This window comes from Tinamus guttatus, unplaced genomic scaffold (assembly GCF_059628265.1).
Source record: "Tinamus guttatus ecotype Peru unplaced genomic scaffold, ASM5962826v1 Tinamus_guttatus_pri_ptg000098l, whole genome shotgun sequence".
NCBI lineage: Eukaryota > Metazoa > Chordata > Aves > Tinamiformes > Tinamidae > Tinamus > Tinamus guttatus.
In genome coordinates, this window is record NW_028288632.1 from 995,184 (window position 1) to 1,022,940 (window position 27,757).

The 27,757-nt window shown below is 48.5% G+C and overlaps 2 protein-coding genes and 1 non-coding gene across 3 annotated transcripts; all 3 read left to right on the forward strand.

The window, feature by feature from the left end:
• On the forward strand, window positions 1-24,575 carry ATN1 (atrophin 1). The gene is made up of 10 exons (XM_088520742.1): window positions 1-71; window positions 15,362-15,558; window positions 15,738-15,875; window positions 16,302-16,415; window positions 17,892-19,903; window positions 20,540-20,762; window positions 20,871-21,588; window positions 22,903-23,046; window positions 23,306-23,486; window positions 24,079-24,575. Exons 2-10 carry the CDS (start codon window positions 15,481-15,483, stop codon window positions 24,110-24,112), a joined length of 3,642 nt encoding a protein of 1,213 aa, XP_088376868.1. The 5' UTR covers window positions 1-71; window positions 15,362-15,480; the 3' UTR covers window positions 24,113-24,575.
• Window positions 24,576-25,921: 1,346 nt separating this feature from the next.
• Window positions 25,922-25,981, forward strand: LOC148595436 (U7 small nuclear RNA). Its single transcript, XR_015913156.1, has one exon. It is a non-coding gene; the product is annotated as a U7 small nuclear RNA (small nuclear RNA).
• A 90-nt stretch (window positions 25,982-26,071) lies between these two features.
• CUNH12orf57 (chromosome unknown C12orf57 homolog) lies at window positions 26,072-26,660 on the forward strand. Its single transcript, XM_088520730.1, has 3 exons — window positions 26,072-26,135; window positions 26,208-26,384; window positions 26,492-26,660. Exons 1-3 carry the CDS (start codon window positions 26,081-26,083, stop codon window positions 26,638-26,640), a joined length of 381 nt encoding a protein of 126 aa, XP_088376856.1. The 5' UTR covers window positions 26,072-26,080; the 3' UTR covers window positions 26,641-26,660.
• The last annotated feature ends 1,097 nt before the right edge of the window (window positions 26,661-27,757 follow it).

Genomic DNA, 27,757 nt, shown 5'->3' on the forward strand with positions numbered 1-27,757 from the left:
TTAAGTCCCTTCCCCCCGCTCCTCGCCTGCTCCATTCCTCCCTTCATTCGACCTCCTCTCCGGAGCCGTCGGTGAGTCCCTCGCCCGCTCGCAGCTCTTCCCGCCCTGCTTGTCACCGCCGCCCGCTCGCCGCATTCCTGCGCGGGTGTTCCTCCCTCCCGCCTGGCGGCCCCGGGAATCGGGGAGGGCGCGAGGCGGCGGGAGGGTAACGCGATAAGCGGGGAATGGGGTGTGTGCCGGGGCCGGGAGGGGAGAAGAGCAAAGTTGCGGGGCGAAGGGGGCGACGCGGGGATGGCGCTTAACCCCTGTGGCGCCGGGCAGCGCCCCGTGGGACGCCCCGGGCTCCCTGGGGCGCCCGCGCGTGTGCGCGCGGCGGAGAGGAGAGGGCGGCCGAGGGGCCTCACTGCCCGCAGCGCCCGGTCGCGGCTCGGGCGGCCCTGGAAGCGCTCGTAAAGCGCGGGGGGCGGGCAGCGCCCCCGGGGACGGGGGGGGACGGGAGGCATTTTCCTTGGAGCACATTCCCCCTGGGAAGCGCGGCGGGTGCGCGGGGGGCTCGGGGTGGGGGCGGCCCCCGCCGCGTGCCCGGCGTGACGTCACCGCCCGGGGGGCCGCGCCGCCCCCTGCCCTGCGGCGGGAACTCCGGCCGGGCCGCGGCCGAGCGGGAAGCGGCGGCCCGGCGCCGCGCAGGGAATGAAATAAAACATAAAACAAAGCTGGAAGCGAGTCAGGCGGCCGCGCTGCGCTCCGGGGAGGCTCGGGGCCCTTCCCGCCCCCACAGGTCGCAGCGGCCGAGCCAGTCGTTGTCCCTCCTTTCTCAGGTGTGGAAATAACGTTCGGAGATAGATGTGCTGGTCGGGGTGCCGAGGAGCATGTTCCATCACTCCCCATCCCTTTGGCATGGGCATGCAGGATTAATTCCCAGCCATGTCACCCGCTGCTGCCTCCTGCACAGGGAAGAGCACTCAGTTGTTCCTTGGGGATCCGACAACCCTTTCCTGGAAATGGATGTCATCGGGACAGCTTTCCTGCTCCCTTTGAGCTGGCTGGGAGCCCTCCCGTGTGCTGAGCTGGTTGCTGCTTTGCCGTTCAGGTGGCCGGGGGAAGTGGCACCCCTGCTTCCCGCGCTGTCCTCCTGGCTGCGCCATGGAGCGGGCACTGGCTTTGCCCCGTGGTCGTCCCCTGTCGGCCCCTGGCTTGTGGTGGGGTCTGCGGCTGTCGGCCCGTGAATCGCCCGCTCGGTTCCGCCAAGTGGCCACTGCACCGATGGAGTGGCAGCCATTTGGTCACTGTGCGTTACTTGATGCGTTGCCTTTGCTTGCTGTTGGCTTCTGTTCGGCGTGCTTCCAGCGGTTGCCGTGGTGTGCGTGCATCGGTGGAGCTGCTTTGGGAATGAGCCAAGTGTCTGTTGGCATTCATCTCGGTGCTGTGGCTGCTTTGACTTCTGCAGTGAGTTACTTAGTTGCCAAGATGGTCACTGTAACAATGCCTGTTGCTTTTTGTCTGTACAGTCTCTTCTGGGGTGCTCTGATTTTTTTTTGGAAGAACGTGTGCTTATCAAGCTAGCCATGCAAATCTGTTTACGCTGTCTCTCCTGGGTTATAGTTCTGGGAAGTTTGCATGGCAAACTCTATTCATTCCAGTATGGTCAAGGTGGGAAGGAAGTAGTGGGCCCTCATCTTAAGTGTGTGTAGCAGGATAGGAGAGGGAGAAAGAGTTAGATGTATTGAATGTGGTCATGTGTCCTTTACTTATGCCTAAAGCTTCAGGGTTTGTTCTGTATGACTTACTGCAAGAATCAATGCATTGATGGGAATTAACCAGATCATTGCCTGGGTGTCTTGATTTCACAACACAGTGGTTTGTGTTGAGAGCTGGACCGCCCTTCCCTCTGTACCCAGGGGTGCTGTGCATCCTTGTGGCATTAAATTGGGGAGGATGATGCCCCACGGTTATTACCCAGGCATAGGGCACTTGTCACTGTGAATGGTCAGATTGTGGGAATGAATTTTGTCCTTCTTTTTCCTGCTCCTTGGCCAAGTTATTTGTTGTTAATTACTGCACAATCAATCATGTGTGTGTTTTCCCAACCTTTTGGTGATCTGGTCTTTCAAGCCTGGAGGATCCTTTTCTTTTGCGATTTGTGATGGAGCTTTTCAAGTATGGCCATGACGGAGTGAACATGCAGTGCCATGGTTCTTGTTGAAAACAATAAAGCCCATCCAGACATATGAAAATTAAATGTGCAGTGAATCCTAATGAAGAAGATTAACAGGTTTAGCCTGCTGCCATTACCTCCCTTTACATCTCTTCATATGAATTTGCATCCTCCCCCAGATTTTGTACCCTTTGGGTACCTTGGAAATGTTCTTGCCTTCTCACCTTTAGGCTTGCCTGCACAGGGAATTGTAGTTGAGCTCCTTGTAGGGAGACTCGTATTCCAAAATGATACTGTACGTGCAAAGAACTGTGACTCTACAGCACAGCAGTGGTACTACGCTAAAAGCAACCTGATCTTTATTCTCCTTCCAATGGAGGAGCCTTTATTCATGGGCAAAGTGAATCAAGCAGGTTCTGCTCTTCCCCAAATTTAGCTTCTTTTCCTGCTTGTATGCTTTCCTGATGCCTCCTTGATATCCTGGATGTTCATCAGCAATTTTTGTTTTGCTTTGGACAGACAGAGGTGGATACAGCATTCCAGAGAAGAACAGGGATCACTGTAGGGAGCAGAACAGGGAAGGATTATTTCCTTCCCAGATCTGGGGCATAATGCCTTTTTAAATGCAGTTTATGGCACTGGTCTGAGTATTTGTTCAGCTCTGTCCCTTTTCAAATATCTGCTTGAATTTTATCCTCTTTTTTTTTTTTCCTTCCCTTCTTCTTTGTGTGTCTCCCCTTGTCAGACTTTCAGATGTTTCTGTTGAGAATTTGGTTCCCTCTTTTGTGTGGACTGCCTCCAACCAGTTCTATTTTTATTTATTCATGTATTTATTTACTTATTATTTTCTTCTTTTTTCCCCCTCTCTCCTATTTGGACAAATAATCTGCTGCTTTGCCTGCAGTAGATCTTGACTCTTTGCTTTCTCTGTTTTGAGATGCTCTCGAAATACCAGATGTAGTACTCCTATTTATCATTTCATCTCCTCTGTCTTTACTTCTTTAAGAATATTAGTAATGAGTTACAGAATAGAAAAGTTTTATAAAATTCTTAAAGGTCAGTAATCCAAAGCAGAATCAAATGTAAGTTTGGAGTACATTTGAAAGTTTAAGTGTCTCTAAATGAGTCGTGTCCTTAATCAAGTGAGCCACATTTAGGATATGTAATCTCTGCAGAGTTAATTTGTGATCCGCACAACCACTACCTGAGTCCAATAGCAGTGGTTATTTTAACCTGAGCGTGAGGTGCTCCCTGGCAGTGCCTTGCCCAAGTTACAGGGCCTACAGCGGTGCCCCGGATGCAGGCGATGCTGGAGTGCCCGGGTGCCTGTGTCTTTGCTTGCTGCACGCTAGGAATCTTCCTGTCCTCCTGCTCAGAAGGTGGGCAGTGATGGGCCCAAAATGCGAGCCCTCAATGCGAAGTGCATGGAGAATAACAAGACATAGGGGGATGTTTCTAGGGGGATGTCCTTGTTTGAGCTTTTCTTCTCCCTTAGTTGGATGGCTTGACTGGGCTTAGAGCATTGGGGTGAAAGGATTTGGCATATGGTAAGTGTGACACAGGTCAACTTTGTGAGGGAGCTGTTCTTCCAGGAGAACTATCTTGCTTCCAGTTCTGATAATGTTCCTACAGAAATGTCTTTCTGTCTGTTTTCTGTGTTTACTGTGGCAGCAAACAGTGATTTGTTATTGTTCCTGGTGAGAACATCAGTGTTTGATTGATTGTCATGGCAATATTTTCCCCTACAAACTAGAGGATAACTGTGGTATCTTCTCTGGCTGATTTTAGCCAACAATGTTCAGGGTGGACTTTGCTGAGCAAGGGCGACTGGTGGCTTTCAATCTTCCTTCACGTCTCTTGCCCTCGTTACATTGTTCATCATGGATGAGTTTAGCTGAAAGATGTTGGTCGTGTACTTCCCTGCCTTGCAAGCCACTTGGTGATGTGCGGATTGTTTCCTCCATGGAGTCCCTCTGTCTTAGGTCACCTAAGCAAAGCTCACCTAAGCAAAGATCACCTAAGCAAAGGCCCCATCTGAGAGCAGCTACATCTCTTTGGGCACCCAGTTGGGTTTACTTGTATATATGTGTGTGTGTGTGCATATGTATAGTGTGTATATATATAATAGTATATTGCATATGATATGTTATATAGAGTATATATGGTGTGTTTTATTAGCCATAAGGTGCATATGGAGCATAGTATATGGAATACACTACCATTTTTCTTTCAGGCAATGCAATAGATGAATTGATTTTTCTCAGAATTATTCAGAGATTGCCAGACACATAAAGATAGTCCTGTCTCTCTGAACAATGGTTTATTTAGTCAAATAGTGGCTCTCCATCAAGCTTTCCTCCTATGCCTCTAGACTGAGACTGTTGCTTCCAGGTTTCAGTCTTCACACAGGATTAGGCCCTCCTCCTCTCTTGACCAACCTTACCATAAGAAAACCCCACTCTGGTCCTCCCCTCTGCATAACATGAGCTGGAGAATGTTATACAGGGATCTTTGCAGAAAACTTTAGAGCATTTATTTTAGAAGAAGGAGGAGGAAAACAGACAAAACAAAAACAAATAAAAACCCCTTCCTTAAAAATTTCCAGTGATGCACTACGTTTCTATATAAGCTTTCTAGTGATTAATTTTTCCTCCTTTTCTGAAATTACCCTATACTTCTATGTGTAATTCATCTAGTTTCAGCTCCTTTCCATTGGATCGTACATCTTTGTCTTGCATATTAAAGAGCCTCTCTGCTATTGGAGATCTTCCCCTTCACTAGTACTCTTAGGCCTTTTAATTTTCCTCCTGTTATGTTACTATATTGACCTTCTTAAGGTTCTTGTTGCTACAGGGGGAGGGAGGTTACCAGGCCTCACATATTCCTTGTTGATCTTTTTGAAAGTTTTCAAATTGTCAGCCTCCTTTTGGAAGTATGCTTGTAAAACTGCACACGCTAATTCCATAATGGTCCTGCTAGTCACCTGTAGAAGCAGGTAAAAATCATCTCTTTATTCCTCCCCTTTAAGGATATTCCCTTTGTCATGCACCAGTGGATTTCATCCATTCAGGAATAGCCCCTTTAGGAGTCTTGTGCTGAGAACTCACGTTCAATTTGCCATCAATCATTAATTACAAGGCCTTTTCAGAGCCTCTGTTTATCTGGATATAGCCCTTCATCCTTGAGTGGATTTTGCATTCCTTTGTTCTTGATGAAAATTTTTCTGTTTTGGAGTGATTAAAATGCCTATCTCCTTTTGCCTGGCCCCATCGCAGTAGTAACACACGAAGAGCTGTGCCAGAAATCCCAATCCGTTATCCCCTCTGGCTCGCACCATGGTGTCCACTGCAAGCTCCGCTCAGCTGCTGCTTCCGCCAGCTACAAGCAAGGGCCACCAATGCCTGTCAGCTGAGTTGCATGATACCTCTTAAATATTTTTTGACAGTGGATCTTTATGTGAGGCTTTTTTTTTTTTTTTGATGGGTTATGTTTGGATCATAGCTGCATCCTAGGCCTCAGCCCACAGGTTGTCAATGTTGGTTTGCAGAGTTTGCCCAAGACTGATCTCACTGATGCATGAAAGAAATCTGGGGTGACTGTTTCATCTTCTGTCATGCCTTTTCTCCTCGCAACCCAGTCTGGGCTTAATTTCTTATCTAATAGGATCAGATGTCCTTTCAAGATATGGGAAACCTGAAGATTCAGTCAGGCTCAGGGTCTATAGATGATGGAAGCATTTTGGCATGAAATGGTTGCTATAGTTTCTCTTGGGATCAGATTGAATTTCAGATGTTTGTGACTTTTAATCCTTCCTTCTGACCTCACGAGGAAACCCCAGTTCAGCCATAATCGTCATGTTTTCTGTTTTCAGAAGATTGTAGAATATGAAACACCTCTCTTCCTCACGAGGTTGGGTCATCACTGGCACCCGTGCCCAGAGAGGCCATTCTCTGATATTCAGAACTCGCCAGATCTAACTTCGTAGTTCTCTCTACTATGAGTGGAGGTTGAGTAGAGACCTCCAGAAATCTGTCCTGCCTAAATCATTTGGTGATACACTGCCAACTTCCCCTTCCCTCAGCCCTACAAGTGAGGGCAGCATCATCTACTTGGGCAGTTTTGTAGACCAAGAAAAAGCTGTGGGAATTTCAGTTAGGGGTACAACTCAAGACTCATCAGTGTCTCACGTGCTGCATGACTTTTTTTTTTTTTCTCTCTCTGTGTCCTTCTCTTCAACTCTGGTTCATCCATTTTCTTCTGAATCTGTTCATTCCTCCTCTTCCTGTTCTGACTTTTTTGACCTTTGGACAAACAGTTTGCACATTGCCTTTGTTGTCATCCATGATATTACGAAAAATAGAGAACCACAATGGCTTGCTTGTGTCATTGACTGCAAAGTCCTGCAGGGACCATGTCATCTCAACTCTTTTACAAACTTGATGAATTCTGTCTTAATAATAAGTTTTTTTTGTTTGTTTGTTTGTTTTTTCCCTGTTATACTCCAGGGAAAGAGTATCACTAAATGACTAGGAATCTTCTAATTTCTATCTTAAAATTGTTGGTGGCCTTTTTATACCCATTTGTTCTTATACTAGTTTTCCCTTTTTGCTCAAAATATGTCCTAACTCCTTTGTTTCATTTTTGGCATTATACAGACAGTAATCACATCACCCCTCATCTTTTATTTTATGAAGATAAAAAAGGTCTATGTATATAACAGTAGGTTCTTCTTGTCCCTTAGCATCTTGGCAGCTCCCTTCTGCACCTTTTCCAATCCAATTCATCTTTCCTGATGTGGGGTGACTGAGGCATTAGTTACATGGTCAGCCAGAGGAGGTCTGAAAAGTATCATGTCTAGTGGCATTAGTACTGTACTTTCCATGCTCTGTAATACCTTGTGTAATGCATTTTAGGATTATAGTTGCCTTGGAAAGAACAGTAGTGGTCCTTAGTGCTCTGGTGATTGATTAATCTCTCTCCTCACCCTTTCTCCTTGTTGGTTGTTCCCTACTTGTGAGCAGTTTTACAGAAGATGATCTTGTTGCTTGTCTTCCGCACTCTGCCCTGTTGACCCTATTAAAAACATAACCATCGATTCCAGAGCCCTGCCTCCAGCAGTGGCCATTATCAAATACCTGGGAAATAGTATAAAGTTAAGGCAATCATGTATGTTATTTTCCTCGATGCTCTCATAGCTTCCAACCATTTCCAGCTCAGGGATTGCCATGGTTGGATGTGGTTTCTCATTATTGAGCAAACTTCAGTTTTTCTCTCTCGCATTAAACTTTCCAATATCCCTTTGAGTCCATGCAAGCTGCTAGCACCCACAGCAATCTTTGGTGAGAAATTCCACAGTCAGCCACTCATTTCAAGAAGAATAATTTCTTTTGGTTTGTTTTGAACTTTTCTATTTGTATCTTTATTTGATGTTCCTTAGTTTTTGTACTTTAAAAGACAGTGACAAGTATTTCCTACCTAACCTCTAATTTTCATTCGCAATTTTACAGCCTTTGATCACATCCTCACTTAGTAACCTCTTTTCTAGAAGCAGATGTTTAAACTACTCAGTCAGGACAAGTTATTGTCCTTCTTTCTAGTTCTTGATCAAGAGCAGAACTGCACACACATTTCAAGATGTGGGCAAACCATGGGTTTATGCAAGGGCATAATGACAGTCTCTGTCTCACATTCCTTTTGTAGGAATTTGTACCATGTGAGTCACTTTCTTGATGACTACTGAATGTTGAAGTATATCTCCAGGCCTCCTATATCCCAAGATTATCACTCTTGAGTGGCAACAATCAGTCCGGAATCCATCATTTTATATGTAAAGATAGAGTTGTTTTTCTCCGTATGCATTGTTTTATATTTATCTACACTGATTTTCATGTGACATTTAGTTACCCAGTCATTCCTCTTAGAAAGTCCCTCTAAGGTCCTCCCCATACAGTTCTCATCCTCCTTATTCTCATTAATTTACTCTCATCTGCCACACTGACTTCCCTTTCTTTTTTTTCTGTACCCATTCTGGTTTTGCTTCTTTATTTTCTTAATGTTCTCCAAGTTCTCCCTTATGATATCCTGCTGCTCTGATAGTATCTCCTTATTTAATGTCATTGGGAAGTAGAATATTGATCCTTATGAAGCCCTACCAGGTTTACCTGGTTGTAGCCTGATGCTTTCAAAATTTCATTCATTCAAATGCGTTTGTACATCTTGATCTATCTAGCTTCTCTGTGATTCTTCTCTGAATAGCTTGCCCAGGTTGTTGGGCTATGAGCAGAGATCCATATTCCATCTGGGACCTCTCCAGCTACCTACAGAGTGATCTAAGTTTTTGCAGCTTGGAGTTCATTTGTCTATTACAGAAGGGAAGGATGGATGGATTGTGTGGCTGTCCTGAGCAACTCAGAGGATGAGCATAGAGACTCACAGAGGGCTTATAGCCTAAATCTTTCTCTGAGTGTCTGCCATTGGGTAATATACTTGCCTTCAAGTAATAGATTTTACTTTATTAAGGAAGGTATGTATACAAAAAGGTGTGTTATATTGTAACATCCTAACAGCTCCACAGGTAAGATTTGCTCAGGCATTGCAAATATAGAAGATATCACACTTAAAACAAGGGTGGAGAGGGTGATGTATTCTTCCTTTGAATGACACATGTACGTGGGCCTCCATTCCATGCTCAGAGAGGTGATCCCAGTTTGTAGCATCTTGTGATCTTCTCTTGGGCTCTGCCAACATATGTCTAAGAAATACTGGGGCCTTTCTTTGGGAGAACTGAATGATTCTTCTGAGATTTTAAAGTAAATCTGTTGCATACTAATAATCATTTTAATGTACACTCAGGAATCATTTTACTATTAACCTAACCTTCTTTAGTACATCTAACCTTCATTTAGTAAATCAAACCTTGTTTTCAGTTGGATGTGCAAGAATTAGTATCTTCTGTGCTGTAGCTTAAGTTATTGTTAAATGCATGAATGTTTTTATTATTAATCTCACTAATTAAAAATGTTTTATCTATTTTGGTCTGCTTATCAGCAATTTTTTATTATTATTCTCAGATACCTTTTTGCATTGATTGGAGGTTCTAGAATACTTTTGTATTCAAAGTTACATTTTTACTCTTCGCGGTTGTACAGAATTACAAAATGTCAAAACATTAATACAGACGTCATAAGAGTAAACTGAATTTATCTCCTAAACTTGCTGGCATGCCAGAAGTTTATATTTCCGTGCTCTGATTTGGCATTATTTCTTGAAATGTTCGCGTTTCAATTGCTGTTAATTACTGAGGAGAAGGAGCATCTAGGTAGTGTGACAAGTCAATTCATTAACAATGAAACTTTCATATTTATATATGATAAGGGTTTTAAATATTGGTTAGGACTTAGTCTGTACTTTATATGGGAGGTATTATTTTAGACATATATAGACAGATCCAGATCAAGAGGGCTAATTTGCCTTGCATATTCAAACGTGTACAATTTGCTGTTTGGTACAGGATGAAGTTTCTGAAAAGTGTTCACATACATTTTATTGATTAAGTTTATTAAAAAGCATTTTATGATGAACTAAAATGGTTCTCCATGAATCCAGTGAAATTCCAATAGATAATATAAAATTGATTTATTTATTAAAAACCAAGAATTAAAGTTTTTTTTTTTTTTTTTTTTTAATATCGAAGCTGAGGTGCACAGGAGGGTCGAAGCAGCTGGAAAAGCTGCTTAACTTTGGCATAACATTTGTGATGGAGGCTGGCAATGGGAAGGGAAACTGAGGAGCGTCAAGGAAAGACACCGATGAGGGCTGCAAAACCTCTGATTGCTCAGGTGGAAAAGGCTTTAGCTGCCGTTCATTGCCCTCAGCCAGGGCTCAAGGGTATTTCGGTCTTCTGTGCCTCTCTAGCTTCCTGTTAATTTTGTGGGGAGGAATTTAGGTACAGATTCATCCACTGGGTAGCTTCAGTATATTTTCTCTAAAAAAAATAACTCTACTAAGTGAAAGATTTGTAAGTTCGAGCAATATTCACACCAAGATAATGTTGTCCATCTGCAAGCACTTGTCCATTGCCATCTTGGTATTCAAACATTTTGGCCTCCTAATCCCCTCTCTCACAATCATTTTCTCTTTTACAATAATGTCACGCTCGGTGCACATATCAAAGAACCGACAGTCAGACTGCGACATGCAGCCTGAACTCTGACCCCTTCATTTACTGCTATATAACCCCGAATACTTGGCTCTTCCCCTTCCTTCCCTCCTTTTCTCCTTCATGACCTACAGGAAAACACTAGGGTTCAAGGATGAAACCAGGTACCGAGCAATCAGGAAATGCCGTACATCACGTTGGTTGATTGTAAGCTTTTGGACAAAACATATTTTCAAGATACTACAAAGTTGTTAACTCTAGTAAATCTCAGAGGTTTTTCCCCTTTTCTATAGATGAGGGGCATGGGGGCAAGAATTAAGTATTTATTGAGTGGGGCCACCACTCAATGGGGCAGTTTGGGATGTGCAAACAACTGGCTTCCCAGCTACAAGTGTTACAAGCCTCGTCCATCCTGCTCTACTGGGTGCTCACTCCGGGGTGATACCTGTCAATGAGCGATCAATGGGTTACCATCACACCCAACTTTCAGCACACTTTACAGCATCTGTGACATGTTAAGAGGGTGGCTGTGTTAACTTTACCAACCTCATGACTCCCTTCAGTGCTACTCTGTGCAGAAGGAGAAAGAAAATGAGATATGAACACAAAGCTAAAGAATACAGAGAAAGAGTCTTCATTTAATTATTACATTTTTTTAATTTCTGAGTCCCTGTCTTTGCAATATTGCAATCTTTGCAAAAAAGGTAGCTCCTACATTTAAAAAAGATGACTAAGAAATATTCACTGTGTACTTTCAACAATTTCCATTGCGGGAAAATAAACAAACAAAATGAGAGGATTTGAACTCTAGGTCATCCGTACTCAGGCTAAAGGAGGAACCTCACTGGATCCTCAGTGAAAACTTATTTTTCGCAGACTGGTATCTAAGTGGAAGATAACACATCTTTAATAACAAATTTAACTGGGTCCAAGTACCAATGCACAGTTGGCTGTACCATTTCCTTAGCATGGCATTCCTTTGTATAATCTTTGTTCTTTAGCAACTTTACCAACTCTCCTGGATGATGCTTCAGGATATTTTAAGAATTAGTGTGAGACTGTTCCCAAAAAACAGTTTAGATGTGGCCATTTGTAGGATAGGAGAATTCTATCGTGTGGGTGAGAGCTGTGCAATGTTGGTCAGCCTTAGGGCCTGAGTCTGAATGACCCGTCCGGGCACCTTGCGGTCATACATCCCTTGCTCGGTACAGGTGATGCCTAGGTGGAGCCAGGGGAGAGAGGAGCCTGCACTGGTGCTATTGCCCTCCCCCAGCTCATCACCAGGTAGCTCCAGTGGACCTGGAGCTGTGACCCCTGCTTGGACCAGGCCAGAATCAATCAGGGACTTGCGGAGTACCACCAGAGGGTCAAGAATGGCACCTAACCAGACCAAGCAGTTTTTTTTTTCCATTAGAGAAACAAAGTAAAAGGAAGGGGAGAAAATGCAATAACTGTCAACTGATCACCCAGCAGTTAACCTCAGTGAAACCTGGATCAGGTCTTAACTGTCTATTGGATAAAGAAAAACCTGCTAGAGTAAGTAACAGTGTAAGCAAGCAAGCAAAAGCTTCTTACGTGGGATGGATCCTTGGAGCCTTCAGCCTTCACTGCTGTTCCTGCTGGCCCCAGCTGCTTGGACCTTAGCAAGCATTTAGCTGTCCCAAGCACAGTGGTGCTCCAGACTCGGGCTGCCTGTCCTGGAGTCTGCGCTGCTTCTGAGCATCTGCTGAAGTGACAACAATCTTCAGCCCTTGGTGGATTCTGAGGACATCTCCCAGACTTTCCTGTACCACTGGAAGTTGCCTCCCTGGTGTTGGGAGCATGTGCTGAGTGGATGTGTGGGAGCAGCCCCAGCCACTTGTGAGAGTTTGGCTCTTCGCTTGCTTGTCCTTTATGAGACCCATGCTGAATCCCAAATCTTACCCTGGACAAATCTGCCCTTTCCATTTCCTCTGCCTCTTTTGCCTTTTATAAACATTTATTTTTCCTAGGCACCCAGTCAAATGGTTTAATGTGCAAATGATGTCCTGAGTCAGGGACAAACTTTTGTCAGCCTCCGTAAGAGAGACCGAAGGTGTATACTTCAGAAGGTCTGACCTGAGTCCATTTCAGTAGGGATGGACTCGTGTCCAGTTTTGCTACCTGTGAAGAGTTTCTCTGCAAAGCAGCCTGCAAAGGGGAGACAGTGTCTGCAGTCTTTCATGGGAGAGGAACATGCCTGTGCTCTCGGGGATTCCTTTGCAGGACAGTTTGCCTGGGGCAAAAAGGATCATTTGAAGCAGGGTGGAAAAAGAGCAGGATCCATTTTGGATCCCCCATGAGGATCCTTGCTGAGTGGGTGTTGCTAATAGGAGGCTGTACCAGCACTCTCACTGGAATATGGAGGGGTTTTGGCAGCAAGCCAACCCAAGCTGGGTTATATGAAACACAAACAGAAAACGGTCATTCACAATGACTCAAGCCAACCTGTAAAGATTTTGACAAGATGCAGTAAAGGCAGCCCCTTCGACAGCAGCACTGCCAAATGTATCTCTTTTTCCAAAACCATGTGTCAATAAGAATTCTTCTGGCAATTTCACAAGGACTATTGGTGCTGGAAAGCTTTAGGTATAACCCCAAATTTGTTGCTTTGTTTGTAACTGTTAAGGCTGATGCTGTGGGCTTTTATTTCATAGACATTGAGACTAGAAAGCAGTGTGGTGATTGTCTCTTCTAATCTCTGGTGTAACAGTTGCTACACTGAGCCTAATAACATGTGGTTCAATTCTCTTATATGTTTTAGAAAAAAACCCTGCAAGCAATCCTGTAAGTGATAAAAGTTTCTGCCTCCATTTTTTTTCTTTTGTCTACTGAAATGTACCTATTTGTTCCTGGTTTTGTTTGGTATTGAGTATTCTGCTGTTGACGTGAAGACCTAGTTGGTATTTCTGTTAAAAAAAAAAAAAAAAAAGAAGGTTTGGGCATGTGGTTAACTGCATAGTATTTCTCTGACTTTTTTCTCTGGAAAGAAAACCATAATTGCCATTACTGAATTACTGGAATTCAGTAATTACTGAAAAAGTGAGATCTGGGCACTGAATGATGATGTTCAGTTCTTTGGTGTGTGAGCTGTAGATGGCGTTACTGTTGAACGTAAAATAAGAGGGGTAACGTTGGTAAAATGCTGTTGCTAATTCTGTATGTTCAGGCAGAGCTGGGCTAATCTTTGAAGACTGCCAATGTGGCATGTGTTGAGGCTGCGTTAAGTTAGGATTGTCTTTCTCCATAATGTTTGTTTTATGTAAGAAATGTTAATTCTAGATGCTTGTCTAGAATAGAAAATAGCATCAGTCTAAGGGGCTGAATTAGCAACCAAAGACCAAATTATGCCAGAAATGCAAGATTGTGAAAGATGTCGGTTTGTGGGGATTAGGGATTGCTGTTGTTCCACAAGATCAGGTGTGAACCACTGTGAACTGATTTTTCTGTTAAAGAAGAGGTCTAAGTTAATGAATTGTGCCTAGGAATTAATGCCAAATGAGTCCCTTGTGGCTTTCATGATGAGGTCAAATAAAATATTAATGAAATTAAAACAGTCTCCTGCTCTTTGCGAGCACCTTCTGTATGAGGTTCTCTACGCATTAGTGAGGGAAGATGTGGAACCCACTAGAGACCGGCCAGTATCGTTATTCCCACGTTACAGATAGCAAAATGGAGGTAGAGGAAAGTGGTGACCTCAAGATCACACAATTCAAGAAGAGGGCTGCATGTGAGAGATGAGGTTCCTCCCTTGCAGTGCTTTTGCCCTGATGCTTTCAGCTCACTTCCGAGAGGGGTGAAAGTGAATTCAGGCTTCCCTTGCATTGCCCTGCCACCTAACTCTCAGTCTTATTCCCTAAATTCCCCAATGCTTCCAGAGCACAGAATGTAAATCTGTGGATGGATCTTTTCTCCTCATATCTCATGCACAAGACACATCTCTTTGTCTTGCAAACTGTCCATTCCAGAGAGCAAGTAGAGGAGCTCATATAAGTAGTGTCTCTCTTTGGTTACACCTGCACAGTGCAAAGTATCTGGAGCCACATTCAAGCGAGTCGGCTCCAGAAGCAGCATTCCTGAATCAGCTCAGTCCAGCCCCCAGGCTCTCATGGTGCTTTAATACCCTGAGATAGGAACTGCGTGACGTAACAGAGTGTTAAATATTGGTGGTGCTTTCAGGACATAGTGCGGGTCTGTTAGTTTATTCAGAGGAAGCTCTGAAATCTTCCTGCTGTTGCAAACTGGGAGGATGGGCTCTGTGTTTCTGGGACGGACACCATCTGCTACACTGAGAAACAGGCCCAGAGTAGGGGGAGGCAGGAGACCTGTGGAAATACCCTAAGCGAAACAAAGCTGATGATGTTTGTAACATATAAAAGCAAAGCTACATACATTTTCTCATTCCTATTGAAGTATTTCTGAACCGGAACAGTCTGAGCAAGCTGTGTCAGTATTTCCGTATGACATGCTGGCTGGTGCATGTGTGCATTATGCACTGCATAGGTCAGGGCTGTGTAATACTTCTTGTAGCAAAGGCCCCCAGGGCCTCGTTATGCAGAGTCAGCTAATGACAGCACATGGCCAGTAAAGGATTATGAAACCACTGCACTGACAACAGGTGCAAAGAGAAGCACAGGAAGTCAGCAGAATTGTCACTAAGAACATTTTAAAGCAGTTTTCTATCACTTTTTCACTCTCTCTGAAGATGAAATAAATAAGGAAATGGAAATGCTAAAATGATGTCAGAGGCAAATCAACACAACCATTCTTCTCTGCTTCCTCCAAAATTTTTTGTTGATTTTTGCCTGCCTCCCATTGTGTGGATTTCCCTCCTAGAAAAAGTGAATCAGAGATCGCAATGGCCAAATCTTTTATCCTAGTAATGGGAAAGTTTATTGCTTTCTTACTAAAGAATCTTGCATCTGTAAATAATAATTAAAAAACAATAATTTTGTCATATAGCAAGCCACAAAAGGATGTCCCACATGCTATTCACTTTCTCACCTTTTGTCCTTCTGTCTGCCTTTCAGGATTCTCCAGGATCTTGTTGCACTGCTGGTGTAAGCCCTCCTTTCCAGAAGAGCTGATCTTGCCTGCCTCAATCTCACAGGGAACAGCAAAACGCGGGGGGGTATCGTGATAAAACTTTATGTTTTCATCAAACCGGACCAAGGAGAATGGGGGTCCCACACCCAAAAGAATGAAGACACGACAGAACAAAGACTCCGTACGTGAGATGGGAGCGGGAGGCAGAACTTGGACTCGAGAGCTGTGGTGGGGTCTGAGGTTGCTGTGAACTTGAGTTTGGCGTTGCAGGGTGCGAGGGCCCGACGTCTAGGGGCTTTGGGAAGCGAGGGGGGATGGAGAGAGCTGCACTACTGACTCAGCCATCTCTCTCTCTCTCAGATGTCAATGAGGAGTGGACGGAAGAAGGAGACCCCCGGGCCCCGAGAGGAGCTCAGATCGCGGGGTCGAGCTTCCCCTGGTGGAGTCAGCACCTCCAGCAGTGATGGCAAAGCTGAAAAATCCCGACAAGCAACAAAGGTAATATAAGTTAGCATGTGGGTGTGAAGTGCCAGAGGTTTACCCAGGTTGGAGAGGATCCAGTTATGCAGACCAAGTGGGATCCACTGCGGAATCCATTCTGGGCTCAGCTATCTGGAAGGGATGGGATGGATTCTTCTTCTCATCCTCAGCATCTTGCACTTCCCATCATCTTCCCAGAAGTAGTCCTCAGTCTCAGTAGCCCTTTCTACTGTTAATCTTAATGTAATGTAAAAGAAAACTGTAATGTTAATCTTTGCCAAATTCTATCTCAATGTCATCCTGAGCGCTCCTCACTGCCTGTTAAGCTTTTCATCACATTGCATTGTGGTAATTGTGTCTCACCCAGCAGAATCCGTACAGACCAGGTAGGAGAGGAAGTTTCCCTGCGACCCTCTTACCTTCCTGTCCTTCTTTCTCTTACAGAAAGGTCGGGTGGAGGAATCCTGCACCCCCAAGGGCAGCAAGCAAGGCCGAACAGAAGAGATCTCAGAGAGTGAGGGGGAAGACAGCAATGCACCCAAAAAAACCAAAACTGAGGTGAGTTCCTCCTGCTCTGTTCACTGGCGTATCCTGGGGCCATGGCCAAGAAATGCCCCTTTTCCCTGTATGGGCTGCTTGTGTCCTGCTAGCTTGAAACTCTTGCCGTGCTGGCAGCCTGTGTGTGGCTGTCATGGCAATCCCACATTCTGGCATCTCAAATTTCTAAGGTAGACCCTTCTGCAAGGGACTAAATGACATCTGCCTGGCATATATATACATAAAAAAAAGCTACCTGGAGTGATGATTTAGAAGACAAAAACTTTCTGTTCCTTAGTCCTTGTCTGGGCAGGACTCTTGGGCCTGGGTGCAAACCCTTCTTCCCCAGTTCAATAGCAGGAACTTGGTTACTCCCAGCAGGGAATCTGGCTGTGCTGATGAGCAGCAGATGTGAAATGTGCTCATCCTCCCTCCCCTTACTCCACACGCAGGCGTGTGGCAGTTTAGATTCAGACTCTTTTGCTCCATAGTATAAAACAGGGATCCTTAAATCATGCTGGGATCCATATAATGATGATACCAATCCTAAAGTGAGTGCAAAAACAACTTAGACACACTTGCCATAATGCTGGTAGAGCTTTTTTGAAATTCATACAACATTGGACTGGATCGAAGATCAGTCAGCTGAAAAAAAACTCAGCTCTTTCCAGTTCCCTGTTAGCCTGTTCAGGAAATTAGCTTTAAAGGCTTGTGGTTGCAAGCATACTTACTTGTCTTATGATGTCCATATAATTAAACCGCTGCAGTTATACCAATATAATTTCTCTATATGGATACTCTATTCAGCTCAACAATGACCTTTTTCACTTTAGCCTTTCCTATAAACCCTGTTAATTGTCTGTATTACTTTGCTTAATCAGCGATCATTTTATTGACAGAAGTGAGGCATGGTGGGGGAGAGCAGGTAATGGGAAACCCAGAGGACCAGTGGGGACCTAACCCCCTAATAAGGTGCAAGGAGAGCTAACACTCAGGTAGGGGCCAAAGTGGATTTGGTCTCAGTGGGTTTCCTCACTGAGGAAAGGATATGATGAGGAAAGCGCTGAACATTGGAGCATTTTTGGATTTGCTCGTTGCACTGAGAGCATATTCTCCCCGATGCTTATGCGTGCTGCTGTCTGCCACCTGCTGGTAGCACCTCGCCCAAAGGCCTATTGCTGTTAGTAGTGCTGAGATCTTTCATAGATTAATTCTCAGCCTGGTGTTTAACACTTCCCTCACTGCCTACGTACACAAGACACCCATCATCACCTTCTCTCTTAAGTACACAATGTTCCTAAAGTACCTGAGAGCACAGGAGTAGTTCAAAGGGAATGTGCTAGTTAGCCTGGCTATCTTGTCAAATGATGTCTCTTTCCCTCTGTGTGCTTTCCTTTATGCTGGGGCTAGGGGAGAAAGGAACATCTCTGGGAATGTGAAAAGTGTTGTGCATGGTCTGGAAGGCTGCCTAACATTTCCTTCCTCTTTCTGCTTCAGGAGTTACCCTGTCCTCCATCCCCATCAGATGTTGACAGCCTTGATGGCCACAGCTTCAATGATGAGATGAGCAGTGACCCACGGGACATTGACCAGGATAACAGGAGCACCTCGCCAAGTGTCTACAGCCCCGGCAGTGTGGAGAACGACTCTGACTCCTCCTCTGTGCTGTCCCAGGGACCGTCTCATTCCTACCACCACCCTCCCCTCTTTCCTCAGAGTCCTCCCGTAGTTCCTGCCCCTGACAGCCTAGCCCGTCCGCCTGAGCCCAGCTTTGGTCTCCCAGCTGAAGTCCACCCACAGGGCCCTGCTGCAGGGAGCTACCACGCTCAGCTCGAGGGCCAAGCTTCGAGGATTTTCCAGGCTCAGGCCCCACAGACACCAGCCTCCTCCTCTTCTGCCGTTGCCACCTCTTCTACTCCCTCCTGCTCTTCCTCCTCCTCCTCCTCCTCTTCCTCCTCCTCCTCCTCGTCCTCTGTCCATGCTCCTCTTTACCCTACACCCAATGTGGTCCAGGCTGGGACCAAAATTCCCAGTGGTGTAGGGGCGCTCTCAGCATCCGGGGCTCGTGAGCAGGCCCTCAGTGCCAAGCACAATCCACCACCCACCACACCTATCTCGTTGGCATCAGTGGCTGGGGGGCTTCCTCCTCAAAAGACATCCCCCGCCAACCCTCTGGCTGCCTCCCCGGCTTCTGCTCCTTCCTTTCCCCATGTCTCGGCTAATCTGCCTCCCCCACCAGCTCTGCGCCCGCTCAACAATGCAGTGGCCACCTCCAGTTCTCCGGGGATGGTAGGGCAGACACTGGCTGGGCACCTCCCATCTCCCCACGGGATGGGGCCGGAGAAGGCACAAACCGTGGCCCCATCGCGTTACCCCTATGCCCCTCCACCACTGCCACCGTCCAGTTCTTCTGCTCAGTACGCACAGGCAGCCCCTGCCCAGTCCCTGCCCAGTTACAGTGCCACCTATGGCCACTCCTTCCCCCCGCCCAGCAGCCTCTCGGTGTCCAGTCAGCCCCCCAAATACACCCAGCCCTCTCTGCCCTCCCAGCCTGTCTGGAGCCAGGGGCCACCCCCCTACAGCCGTCCGCTGGGCAACACCAGTGCCCACCCCGCAGCCTCCTTCCCTGGCCAGACTTCCCACCACCAGCAGCCGCCCCCGCAGCACCACCACGGCCACGGCAGCGGCGGGGGGATCTCCCCAGCCACAGCGGCTCCTCCCCAGGCCCCCGGCGGATACTCGCACACCCTGGAGTCAAACAACCATCACCCTTCACACGCCACTTACGGGCTGAGACTCTACCCTCCCCATAGCCAGGCCACTTATAGCCAGGCTCCCTCCGCAGCCACTGCGGCCCCTTCCTCCTCCTCCTCCTGCTCCTCCTCCTCCTCCTCCTCTTCATCTTCCGCCTCCTCTGCCTCTTCCCAGGGAAGCTATTCTGGCCTGTGCGCACACCCTCAGGGTCAGAGCCCAGCCACATATACCTTCCCTCCGCCGCCCCCACCCTCCCCTGCCCACGGTGCCGGCCCGCCTGTCACCTCGGCTTCCACCACGCTCTCCACCGTCATTGCCACCATGGCCTCCCCCTCCTCAGCCCCCTACAAGACCGTGTCACCTCCCGTGCCCCCCTCAGCCATAGCCCCCTATGGGAAGCGAGCGTCATCCCCTGTCCCTACCTTCCAACCTCCAGCCCCCTACAAGCCAGGTTCACCACCCGTGTCCTCTGCCTCCTCCTTCCGCGTGGCCACCCCTCCTGGCTACCGCATGACGTCTTCCCCTGTGATGGGTAGCTACAAAGCCCCCTCCCCTGCCCCAGCCACCCCCTTGCTGCCGGGCAGCATGGGCGCCCCTGCGCCCCCACTGCCCCCGCTCCCACTGAGCGCAGCGCAGATCAAGCAGGAGCCGTCGGAGGAGTACGAGCCCCCTGAGAGCCCCATGCCACCGGCTCGCAGCCCTTCACCGCCCCCCAAGGTGGTGGATGTTCCCAGCCATGCCAGCCAGTCAGCCAGGTATGGGGGAGGGGGGGCGGAGCTGGAGATGTGCTGAAGAGGGAGAGTCACACAAACTTCAAGGGAAGATAGAGAAAGGGACGTGAAAGGGAAAGGATGTTCTCTTGGGGTTTCCCAGGTGGAAATGGACCTCTTTGGAGAGCAGGCACAGCTGGACTAGTGCAGTCCCTGGTATCAACCTAGAGGAGCTAAAGGATGGTTAGCCGCCGCCTGGCTCCAGTATCTGATATTAGAGCATATGTATATACCTGAGTGCTCGGCCAGCCCTTGTAGCCCCACCTATCTGGGATGCTTGGAGGAGAGTACCGCAACTCTTCTCCTTGGAGCAGAGCTTCTGGAGTATGGATGCTGCTTTTGGAGTTTGTTCACTACCTCTTTGCAGCCTAGCTGGGCTTTTCCATTGTGAATCAGTCCACCTCAGGGAGCAACAAAGGAATATCTGCACAGGGGCCTGGTCAGCAGGGATGTATGGGGTGAGGAAGAGGAGGTTGCCCCAAACATATGGGATGTTGCTGCGCGCTATTGCCCTACTAATGAACCATCTCTGCCCTTCCCTTATCAAAGTGCAGTGTTGAGCTTTCACTTTTCCCTCAGCCCCCCTGCCTAGTACTGACAAACCTCACTTGTTCCCCTCAGATTCAACAAACACCTGGACCGTGGCTTCAACTCCTGTTCCCGCACAGACCTGTACTTTGTACCCCTTGATGGCTCCAAGCTGGCCAAGAAAAGGGCAGACTTGGTGGAAAAAGTCCGGAGAGAGGCTGAGCAGAAGGCCCGTGAGGAGAAGGAACGAGAGAGGGAGCGGGAGAGGGAGAAGGAGAGGGAAAGAGAGAAGGAGAGGGAGCTGGAGAGAAGTGTGGTAGGTGTGATGGTGCTCGCTCCATTGGAGTGGAGCAGGGGCTGATGTTTGGGCCACTCTGTCTTGGGACTGTGGCAATGAGATGCTTGTTTCTCTCCTCTCTTACAGAAGATGGCCCAGGAGGGTCGGCCAGTTGAATGCTCAACTCTTGGGCCTGTTCCCCACCGCCCCTCCTTTGAGCAGGGCAGTGCTGTAGCAACTGTTCCCCCATACCTAGGCCCTGATACCCCGGCTCTGCGCACCCTCAGTGAATACGCACGGCCACACGTTATGTCCCCCAGCAACCGCAACCACCCCTTTTACGTGCCCTTGGGTGCTGTTGACCCAGGCTTGCTGGGGTACAACGTGCCGGCCATCTACAGCAGTGACCCAGCTACACGGGAGCGAGAGTTGAGGGAACGAGAAGCCCGTGAACGAGACCTGAGGGACCGAGACCTGCGTGAACGTCTCAAGCCTGGGTTTGAAGTCAAGCCAGCTGAGTTGGAGCAGCTTCATGCCGTGCCAGCTGCTGCCATGGATCCTTTCCCACGCCATGGCGGGCTGAGTCTGCAGACAGCCCCTGGCCTTCATCCTGCTTTTCCCTTCCATCCAGGGCTGGGCCACTTGGAGCGGGAGAGGCTGGCACTGGCAGCTGGCCCTGCCCTTCGTCCTGACATGTCCTATGCTGAGCGTTTGGCAGCCGAGCGACAGCACGCGGAGCGGGTGGCTGCTCTCAGCAATGACCCTCTGGCCCGGCTCCAGATGCTCAATGTGACACCGCATCATCATCAGCATTCCCACATCCACTCCCACCTCCATCTTCACCAGCAGGATGCTATACATGCAGGTAAGGACTGTACAGAAAGTGCAGCACAGGTTGTGTGTCTTGCGTAGAGCAGTGCTGTGCTTCCTAACTACACCCTCCTTGTGCTTCCTCCATCTGGCTCTGGGGAAGCCCAAGAGACCTCTTGTGCCTAGATTTTGAGGGCCCCAGGTCCATTTCTCCAGCCAGAAAAAAGGTCAATACCATGGTCATTAAGCCTACCCCTCACTGCCATCACACCAAAGACCCTGACATCTACTGCAAGTATCAGCGTATCTGTGAGTTTGTTGCTTAGCTGAGAACAGAGCTATTTGCACCATGTCTTTTGGGTCGGGATCTATGGGAATGCTATGAATGCTGGGGTGACACTGGCTAACAAGGGTGGTGGTGCTACTGCCTGTAGTTCCCAGACTGGTCTGCAGAGAGAATGGGGACCATGCTAGCAACAGGTTCAGAGATACCCTTAAACCTAATGAAATGTTGGCTCTAGTTTCCTCCTATGGCTCTTGCTGCACATGGTGGGGAATAGTGGGAGAGAAGATTAGCTTTAGGTTGGCATATAATTATGAAAGAAACTGGAAGGCTGTTGACCTTCAGAGTTGAGTCTCGCTCTCTTCCATTTCCACATACTACATGAGAAAAAAAAATGACAAAAATTGCAGGGAAACAAAGCCCAAACAACAGTATAATAGAAAATAAATAAATAAATAGTGCTGTGCCTATTTGAGCATCATGAGAGGTCAGCAGGACTTGATGATGGTCACAAACCAACACCTATTACTGTAATTGCAACTACTTGGAGTGGCACTGGGTATTGGGGAACAGCCATTCATCCATGCAGTATAGCTGTGTGCCTCCAGGCAGCATCTGGACAGTGAGTCCAAAATACTAAGGGATTTGATTACCTGGAAAGAGCAGTTGTCATATATAATGTCTTGCATTTCGGACTTAGATAATACTTGAAATGCGACCTGGAATACTTGATGGAAGCACCCAATATAAGTACAGATTTGAATGGCAGCTGATACAGCATATGAGTACAGTGCTGGGTAAAGACTCAATTGCTGAGCAGGTTCTCACAGAAACAACTCTTAAGGAACAGAGCTCCCCAGGGAGTATCAAAATGTCTGAATACCCAGCTGGTGTGACAGGGACGGAGCTATGCTGTGCTAGTCCACATGAAATTCAGTGCTGGCTGAAGGAATATGCTGAGAAGAAAATGTTGCTGCATTGTCCTTGCAATCGTACCACCCCTAATAGGCACTTTTCTGTGTCTGTCTGTTTTACTGCACCTTACAAAGTGTGGGGCAATTATCTTTTCATGTTTTTTCTTCCCAGCTTCAGCTTCTGTTCACCCTCTTATTGACCCACTTGCCTCGGGATCGCATCTCACCCGGATACCATACCCAGCAGGAACCATCCCCAACCCACTCCTTCCTCACCCCTTACATGAGAACGAAGTGCTGCGCCACCAGCTTTTTGGTAAGCTTGCTTATGGGGGCTCTTAGTCTTCTCTAAAGAGCACCAGCAGAGCTGCAGTGGGCAGGGTGGGGGGGTCACAAAACCATACTATTAACAGAGCTCTGTCATAGCAAAGGGCAGCCCTGTAGTATCAGGGTATCAAGAAATCCTGTTCACCGGCAGGACTGGAAAAGTGCAATAAAGGCTTAGCTATGGGGATGTGGATTAGGATGGGGCTTTTACATTAACTTTTTAATTCTTTTGTTGTCTTTGGCTGCAGCTGCACCCTACAGGGATCTGCCGGGCTCCCTCTCTGCACCCATGTCAGCAGCACATCAGCTCCAGGCCATGCACGCACAGTCAGCTGAGCTGCAGCGCTTGGCTCTGGAGCAGCAGCAGTGGCTTCATGCCCACCACCCTCTGCACGGAGTGCCGCTCCCGACGCAGGAGGATTACTACAGGTGCTCCGTGGCGCTGGGCGCGCAGAGGGCTTCAACCTCACGCTGCAAGCCTGGAGCCAGCCGTGGCCCGAGCGTGGCAGAAGTGGGACCAAGGAAGCGTTTCTGCTTAAGTGATTCACTCCAGCCTTGACCCCATGTCCGAGATTATGGATTCCTTGCCACTGGGGCACGGCTATGGGCTGGCCGTGATGAAGGTCACACCTGGCCGGTGGCTGGCGATTCAGTGGCCTGTAGGCTAATCTCTTGTATGGGGTCTCAGCTCCTTTCCCTGCAGAGTAAACTTGCCTGTTTCGCAGATGCTATTATAGTTATTGCTAACTGAGACCTTTGCAAAACCACCATATATTCACAAGGATTGGATGCTCTGTCCTAGGTGGGGTTCTGCAAGTGCACAGGGAAACATACTGGGAAAAGGAAGGGTGCATAGATAGCATCTGCTACCTTAAGATTTTATTTTGAAAATCTTTCCAAGCCAGCATTGTCATGAGGGACTAGACTAACCAAATGCACTGCACAGTACTAAATTATTTCCCCCTCTCCTTTTTTTTTTTAATTTTTCCTCTCACAATCACCTTGTTCTTCTTTCTCCTAGTCACCTGAAGAAAGAAAGTGACAAACCCCTTTAAATGGACTCCTACCCTCATTGCAGCATCATCATGTCTTTCTCTTAAGAGAAGCAATTGATCAACCAAATCCTGGGTGAGGGGAACCTGCAGAGTAACACACCCTGATCCTACAGTGCAGTACATTGCAAGAGCAGAATGGACGAAGAGTACAGAATGGCATCATGGGAGCAGAAAGGAGAGAAAATGGGGAGGAACTGAAATAACACTAAAGGACATGGATTGATTGGTACATAATTTCAGCAGAGCTTCGAAGGGAACAAAATCAGCATTGCAGAGAGCTCAAAAAGACAAAGATTAATGGATATTCAAGATTGCAGCTGCTCAATCCTTTCTTTTGGGGGAAGAGTTGTATTAAATAAAAACAACGCAGAGCATCAAAGGACTTCACGTACATGACGCTGCTGTCCTTTCTGCTTCTGTGAGGTGTGTCCAAGAAGCAACTCTGAACCAGATGGAGCTTCTTTTCAAGATGCCTCCTCACTCCCCCTACCCTAGATGTAAGATACAGCTTTGTGACACATACAACAAAAAAGCAACATGCAACCTTTTCATAAGCCAGGGTGGCTTCCCAATTTCCAAAAATCCTGTCAGATACGAAGCAAACATGATGGGACCCCTTCAGAAATGGCCACTTCTGCCTATCCAGTAAATCACTGAGGGACTGGGCCTAGCCGTTGGGGTGCAAAGCACCATGAGACTGTTTGTGAGATGGTGGCTGTGCTTTCCCTTGCCTCAAGGGAGTGGATCGGGCCATGCGGTGCAAAGCACCACGGAACTGTTTCAGTGACTGCGAAAGCCTCTGCCCCTTTGAACCCCACTGGGAGAGCTGACCCATTCGGTCGAGAGACCCGCAGACCGGTACTCCCTTTGCAAAGGTGGCCGCCCCTTTCACCTCACCCATTCTAATTGATGTACTTTAACTCATGCACATCCTATTAGACGTGGCAGTTTTATGTAGCAATTTGTGACTCCCTTACCCCTGCGTGCGTGTCTGATTTCACAGTTGTATATCTCAATTGGTCCCCATATATATATTTACTTAAACATGAAAAAACAAAACAAAAAAAAAACCCAACCCAACTATGGAAAAACACCCAAAGTTTCCCACACACTCCCAAGCCCCAACACACATTCTAATAATTTATATATATAAATATATATATGAAGCTCTTAAAAAAAAGGAAAAAAATGAAAAAAAAAAAAACCCTTCCAGAAACAGACTCTGTTGTGTTAATTTCTTTTTAATGGGGACCAGGGAGCAATCTGGAAACACGGTGGACCCCAGCGCTTGTGGGAGCCTTCAGAGGTGTAGTGGCCCCCAGGCCGGGCCGCAAAGACCGAGGAGCGGGCAGGTCGCTGTAGAGCCCGGAGGGTTTTGAGAGTGCGGGGCAGGGCCGCGGTGGGAAGGCCGAGAGCCTACCATGAACGCTGCCGAGGGCGCCCGCACAGAGGCCGCACGAGCAGAGCCCGCCCCGGGCCGCGCTCGCCCCGGGCCGCGCTCGCCCCGGCCCTGCTCGGCTCGGCTCGGCTCGGCTGCAGCGCAGCCAATCCCACCCCGCCGTGGCCGCAGGGGCGGGGCGCGGCCCTCCGTTCCCGCCAATAGGAAGCACCTCATTTGCATGCGGCCCGAAATACACTCCAAACGGCCCTTCTCGGCCGTTATGGCAGCCGTTAGCGCGGGGCGGGGGGCTCGCAGCGGTTCGGGAGGCCGCCGGGGCGCCGCGTGGGGAGGGTGAGCGAGAGTGGCGCCTCGCCCTCAGCGGTGAGACGGTGCAGCACGGGCGGCCCGCCGCGAGGGCGCCGCCTCTGCAGTGATTTCAGCTCTTTTAGTATTTGTCCAGCAGGCTTCCTGCTTTGTGGGGAGCCCTTCTGCAAGGTGTAACAGTAGAGCGCAGCGCGCGTGCGCGGTAGGGCCCGGCCGGCGGCCACGCCGCGGTGCCGTTCTGGCCGTGCGGGGGACGACGCCCCATGGCGGCGTCCGCGCAGGCCCCGGCCGCCGCGCTGAGCGCCGAGCAGGCCAAAGGTGAGTAGGGGGCGGCACGGCGGGCGCGGGATCTGTTGGGCGGCCTGGCAGCGCCGTGCGTATGTCCCGCAGTGGTGCTGGCGGAGGTGATCAAGGCCTTCGGCGCTCCGGAAAACGCGCAGCGCATGGACGAGGCGCGCGACAACGCCTGCAATGACATGGGCAAGATGCTGCAGTTCCTGCTGCCCGTGGCCACTCAGATCCAGCAGGATGTGATCAAAACCTACGGCTTCAGCAACGACGGGGAAGGTGGGTGGCCCCGTGGGGCCGGGCGGGGCGAGCCCCGTGCCACCGCTCCCCTCCTGCCGCCGGGGGGCGCCGCGGCTCAGGCGCCTTCTCCGCCCGCTTCCTTGCAGGGGTGCTCAAGTTCGCCCGGCTGATCAAATCGTATGAGTCGCAAGACCCGGAGATCGCCAGCATGTCGGGGAAGCTCAAAGCCATGTTCCTGCCCCCGATGGCGCTGCCCCCGCACGCCGCCGGGACCGGCGGAGTGGCGACTTCATGAGAGCGGAGGCTGCTCGCACCCAGCGCTGTGGCGCTGCCTTCGCTCTCCGTGCTCTGCAGCCGGCAGCTGCCCGCGCCTCGGGGCTGGCCTGAACTGGGGAGACGCTGCTGCGGGAGGAGGCAGCTGCTTTGTGCGTGTTTGTGTGCCCGCTTGTGAATAAAAAAGTACCTGGAAAACGACCCTCGTGCTTTCTGAACAAACCTGGGCCTAGGAGAGCTCTGGAAGGAAGTATCCCTGCAGAGGCAATTGCAGCTGTGTTCAGCCTGTGTTTGTTTGTTTGCTTTTTTTGTTTGTTTGTTTGTTTGTTTTTTTGTTTGTTTGTTTTTAAAAAAGCCAAAAAATGTGCTAATGATTTGAGAAAGACTATATGCATGAATCCCGGAAAAGAAGATGCTTGCTCATGCAGGCCTTTGTGTGAAACCACAGTAGCTAATATTAGAACAATGCTGCCATTTTGTTTTTTTCTCCATGGTATTGGGTCCTGACCTGTATCTAAACAAGCACATAGAAAGGAGATACTTGAAATGTACTAGGTGGCAGGTTCATAAAGACAAATTATTACCTTAAGGAACTCTCCGGCAAGTGACAGAAGTGAAGAGTCTGGCCACCAGCCAGAGTGTTTTGTTCCCCGCTGTACACTCCTAACACCAGCTTGTGCAGCTGCACTCCTTTTTTCCAGCTAAACATGTGATCAAACCTGGGGTAGGCCTCATCGCAAAGGCTGCAGAAATGTGTAGCAGGGACTGGCCTGGTGAAGGAGAGTCTTGCCCCTTTTTGCTGCAGCCTGGGTTAGAACAACAGAATGTAAAACTGCATCCCGTGCTTGCCAAACTCAAAAGGATAAACAGATGATGGGCAGCAGCGCCTTTCAAGCGTGAAGCTTCGTGTTTCTGACTTAAGTAAGGGGGCACCGGGTACCTCTGACTGGCGATGGTCGTGCAGCTTGTGTGTTCCTCTTGCCCGCGTAAGTGCTGACAGGGTTGGGAAGGGTGAGGCAGAGCAGGGAACGGGTGCCAGGTGCGAGAGCTGTGTTTGCTTTTGCTTTCACTGTCATTCGGCTGGGAGCTGCTGCGGAATGTAGCCAACAAGGGCGTGAGCTCAGTGCATAAAAGGCAGG

What these genes read in the sequence shown, in the direction of transcription:
- ATN1 (XM_088520742.1), top strand. Translation starts at nt 15,481, where the DNA reads ATGTTTTCATCAAACCGGACCAAGGAGAATGGGGGTCCCACACCCAAA. An exon ending in GGGAGCTGGAGAGAAGTGTG is followed by an intron (nt 20,763 to 20,870) that starts GTAGGTGTGATG and finishes CCTCTCTTACAG; the next exon opens with AAGATGGCCCAGGAGGGTCG. An exon ending in GCAGGATGCTATACATGCAG is followed by an intron (nt 21,589 to 22,902) that starts GTAAGGACTGTA and finishes TTTTCTTCCCAG; the next exon opens with CTTCAGCTTCTGTTCACCCT.
- CUNH12orf57 (XM_088520730.1), top strand. Translation starts at nt 26,081, where the DNA reads ATGGCGGCGTCCGCGCAGGCCCCGGCCGCCGCGCTGAGCGCCGAGCAG. An exon ending in GAGCGCCGAGCAGGCCAAAG is followed by an intron (nt 26,136 to 26,207) that starts GTGAGTAGGGGG and finishes TATGTCCCGCAG; the next exon opens with TGGTGCTGGCGGAGGTGATC. An exon ending in CTTCAGCAACGACGGGGAAG is followed by an intron (nt 26,385 to 26,491) that starts GTGGGTGGCCCC and finishes GCTTCCTTGCAG; the next exon opens with GGGTGCTCAAGTTCGCCCGG.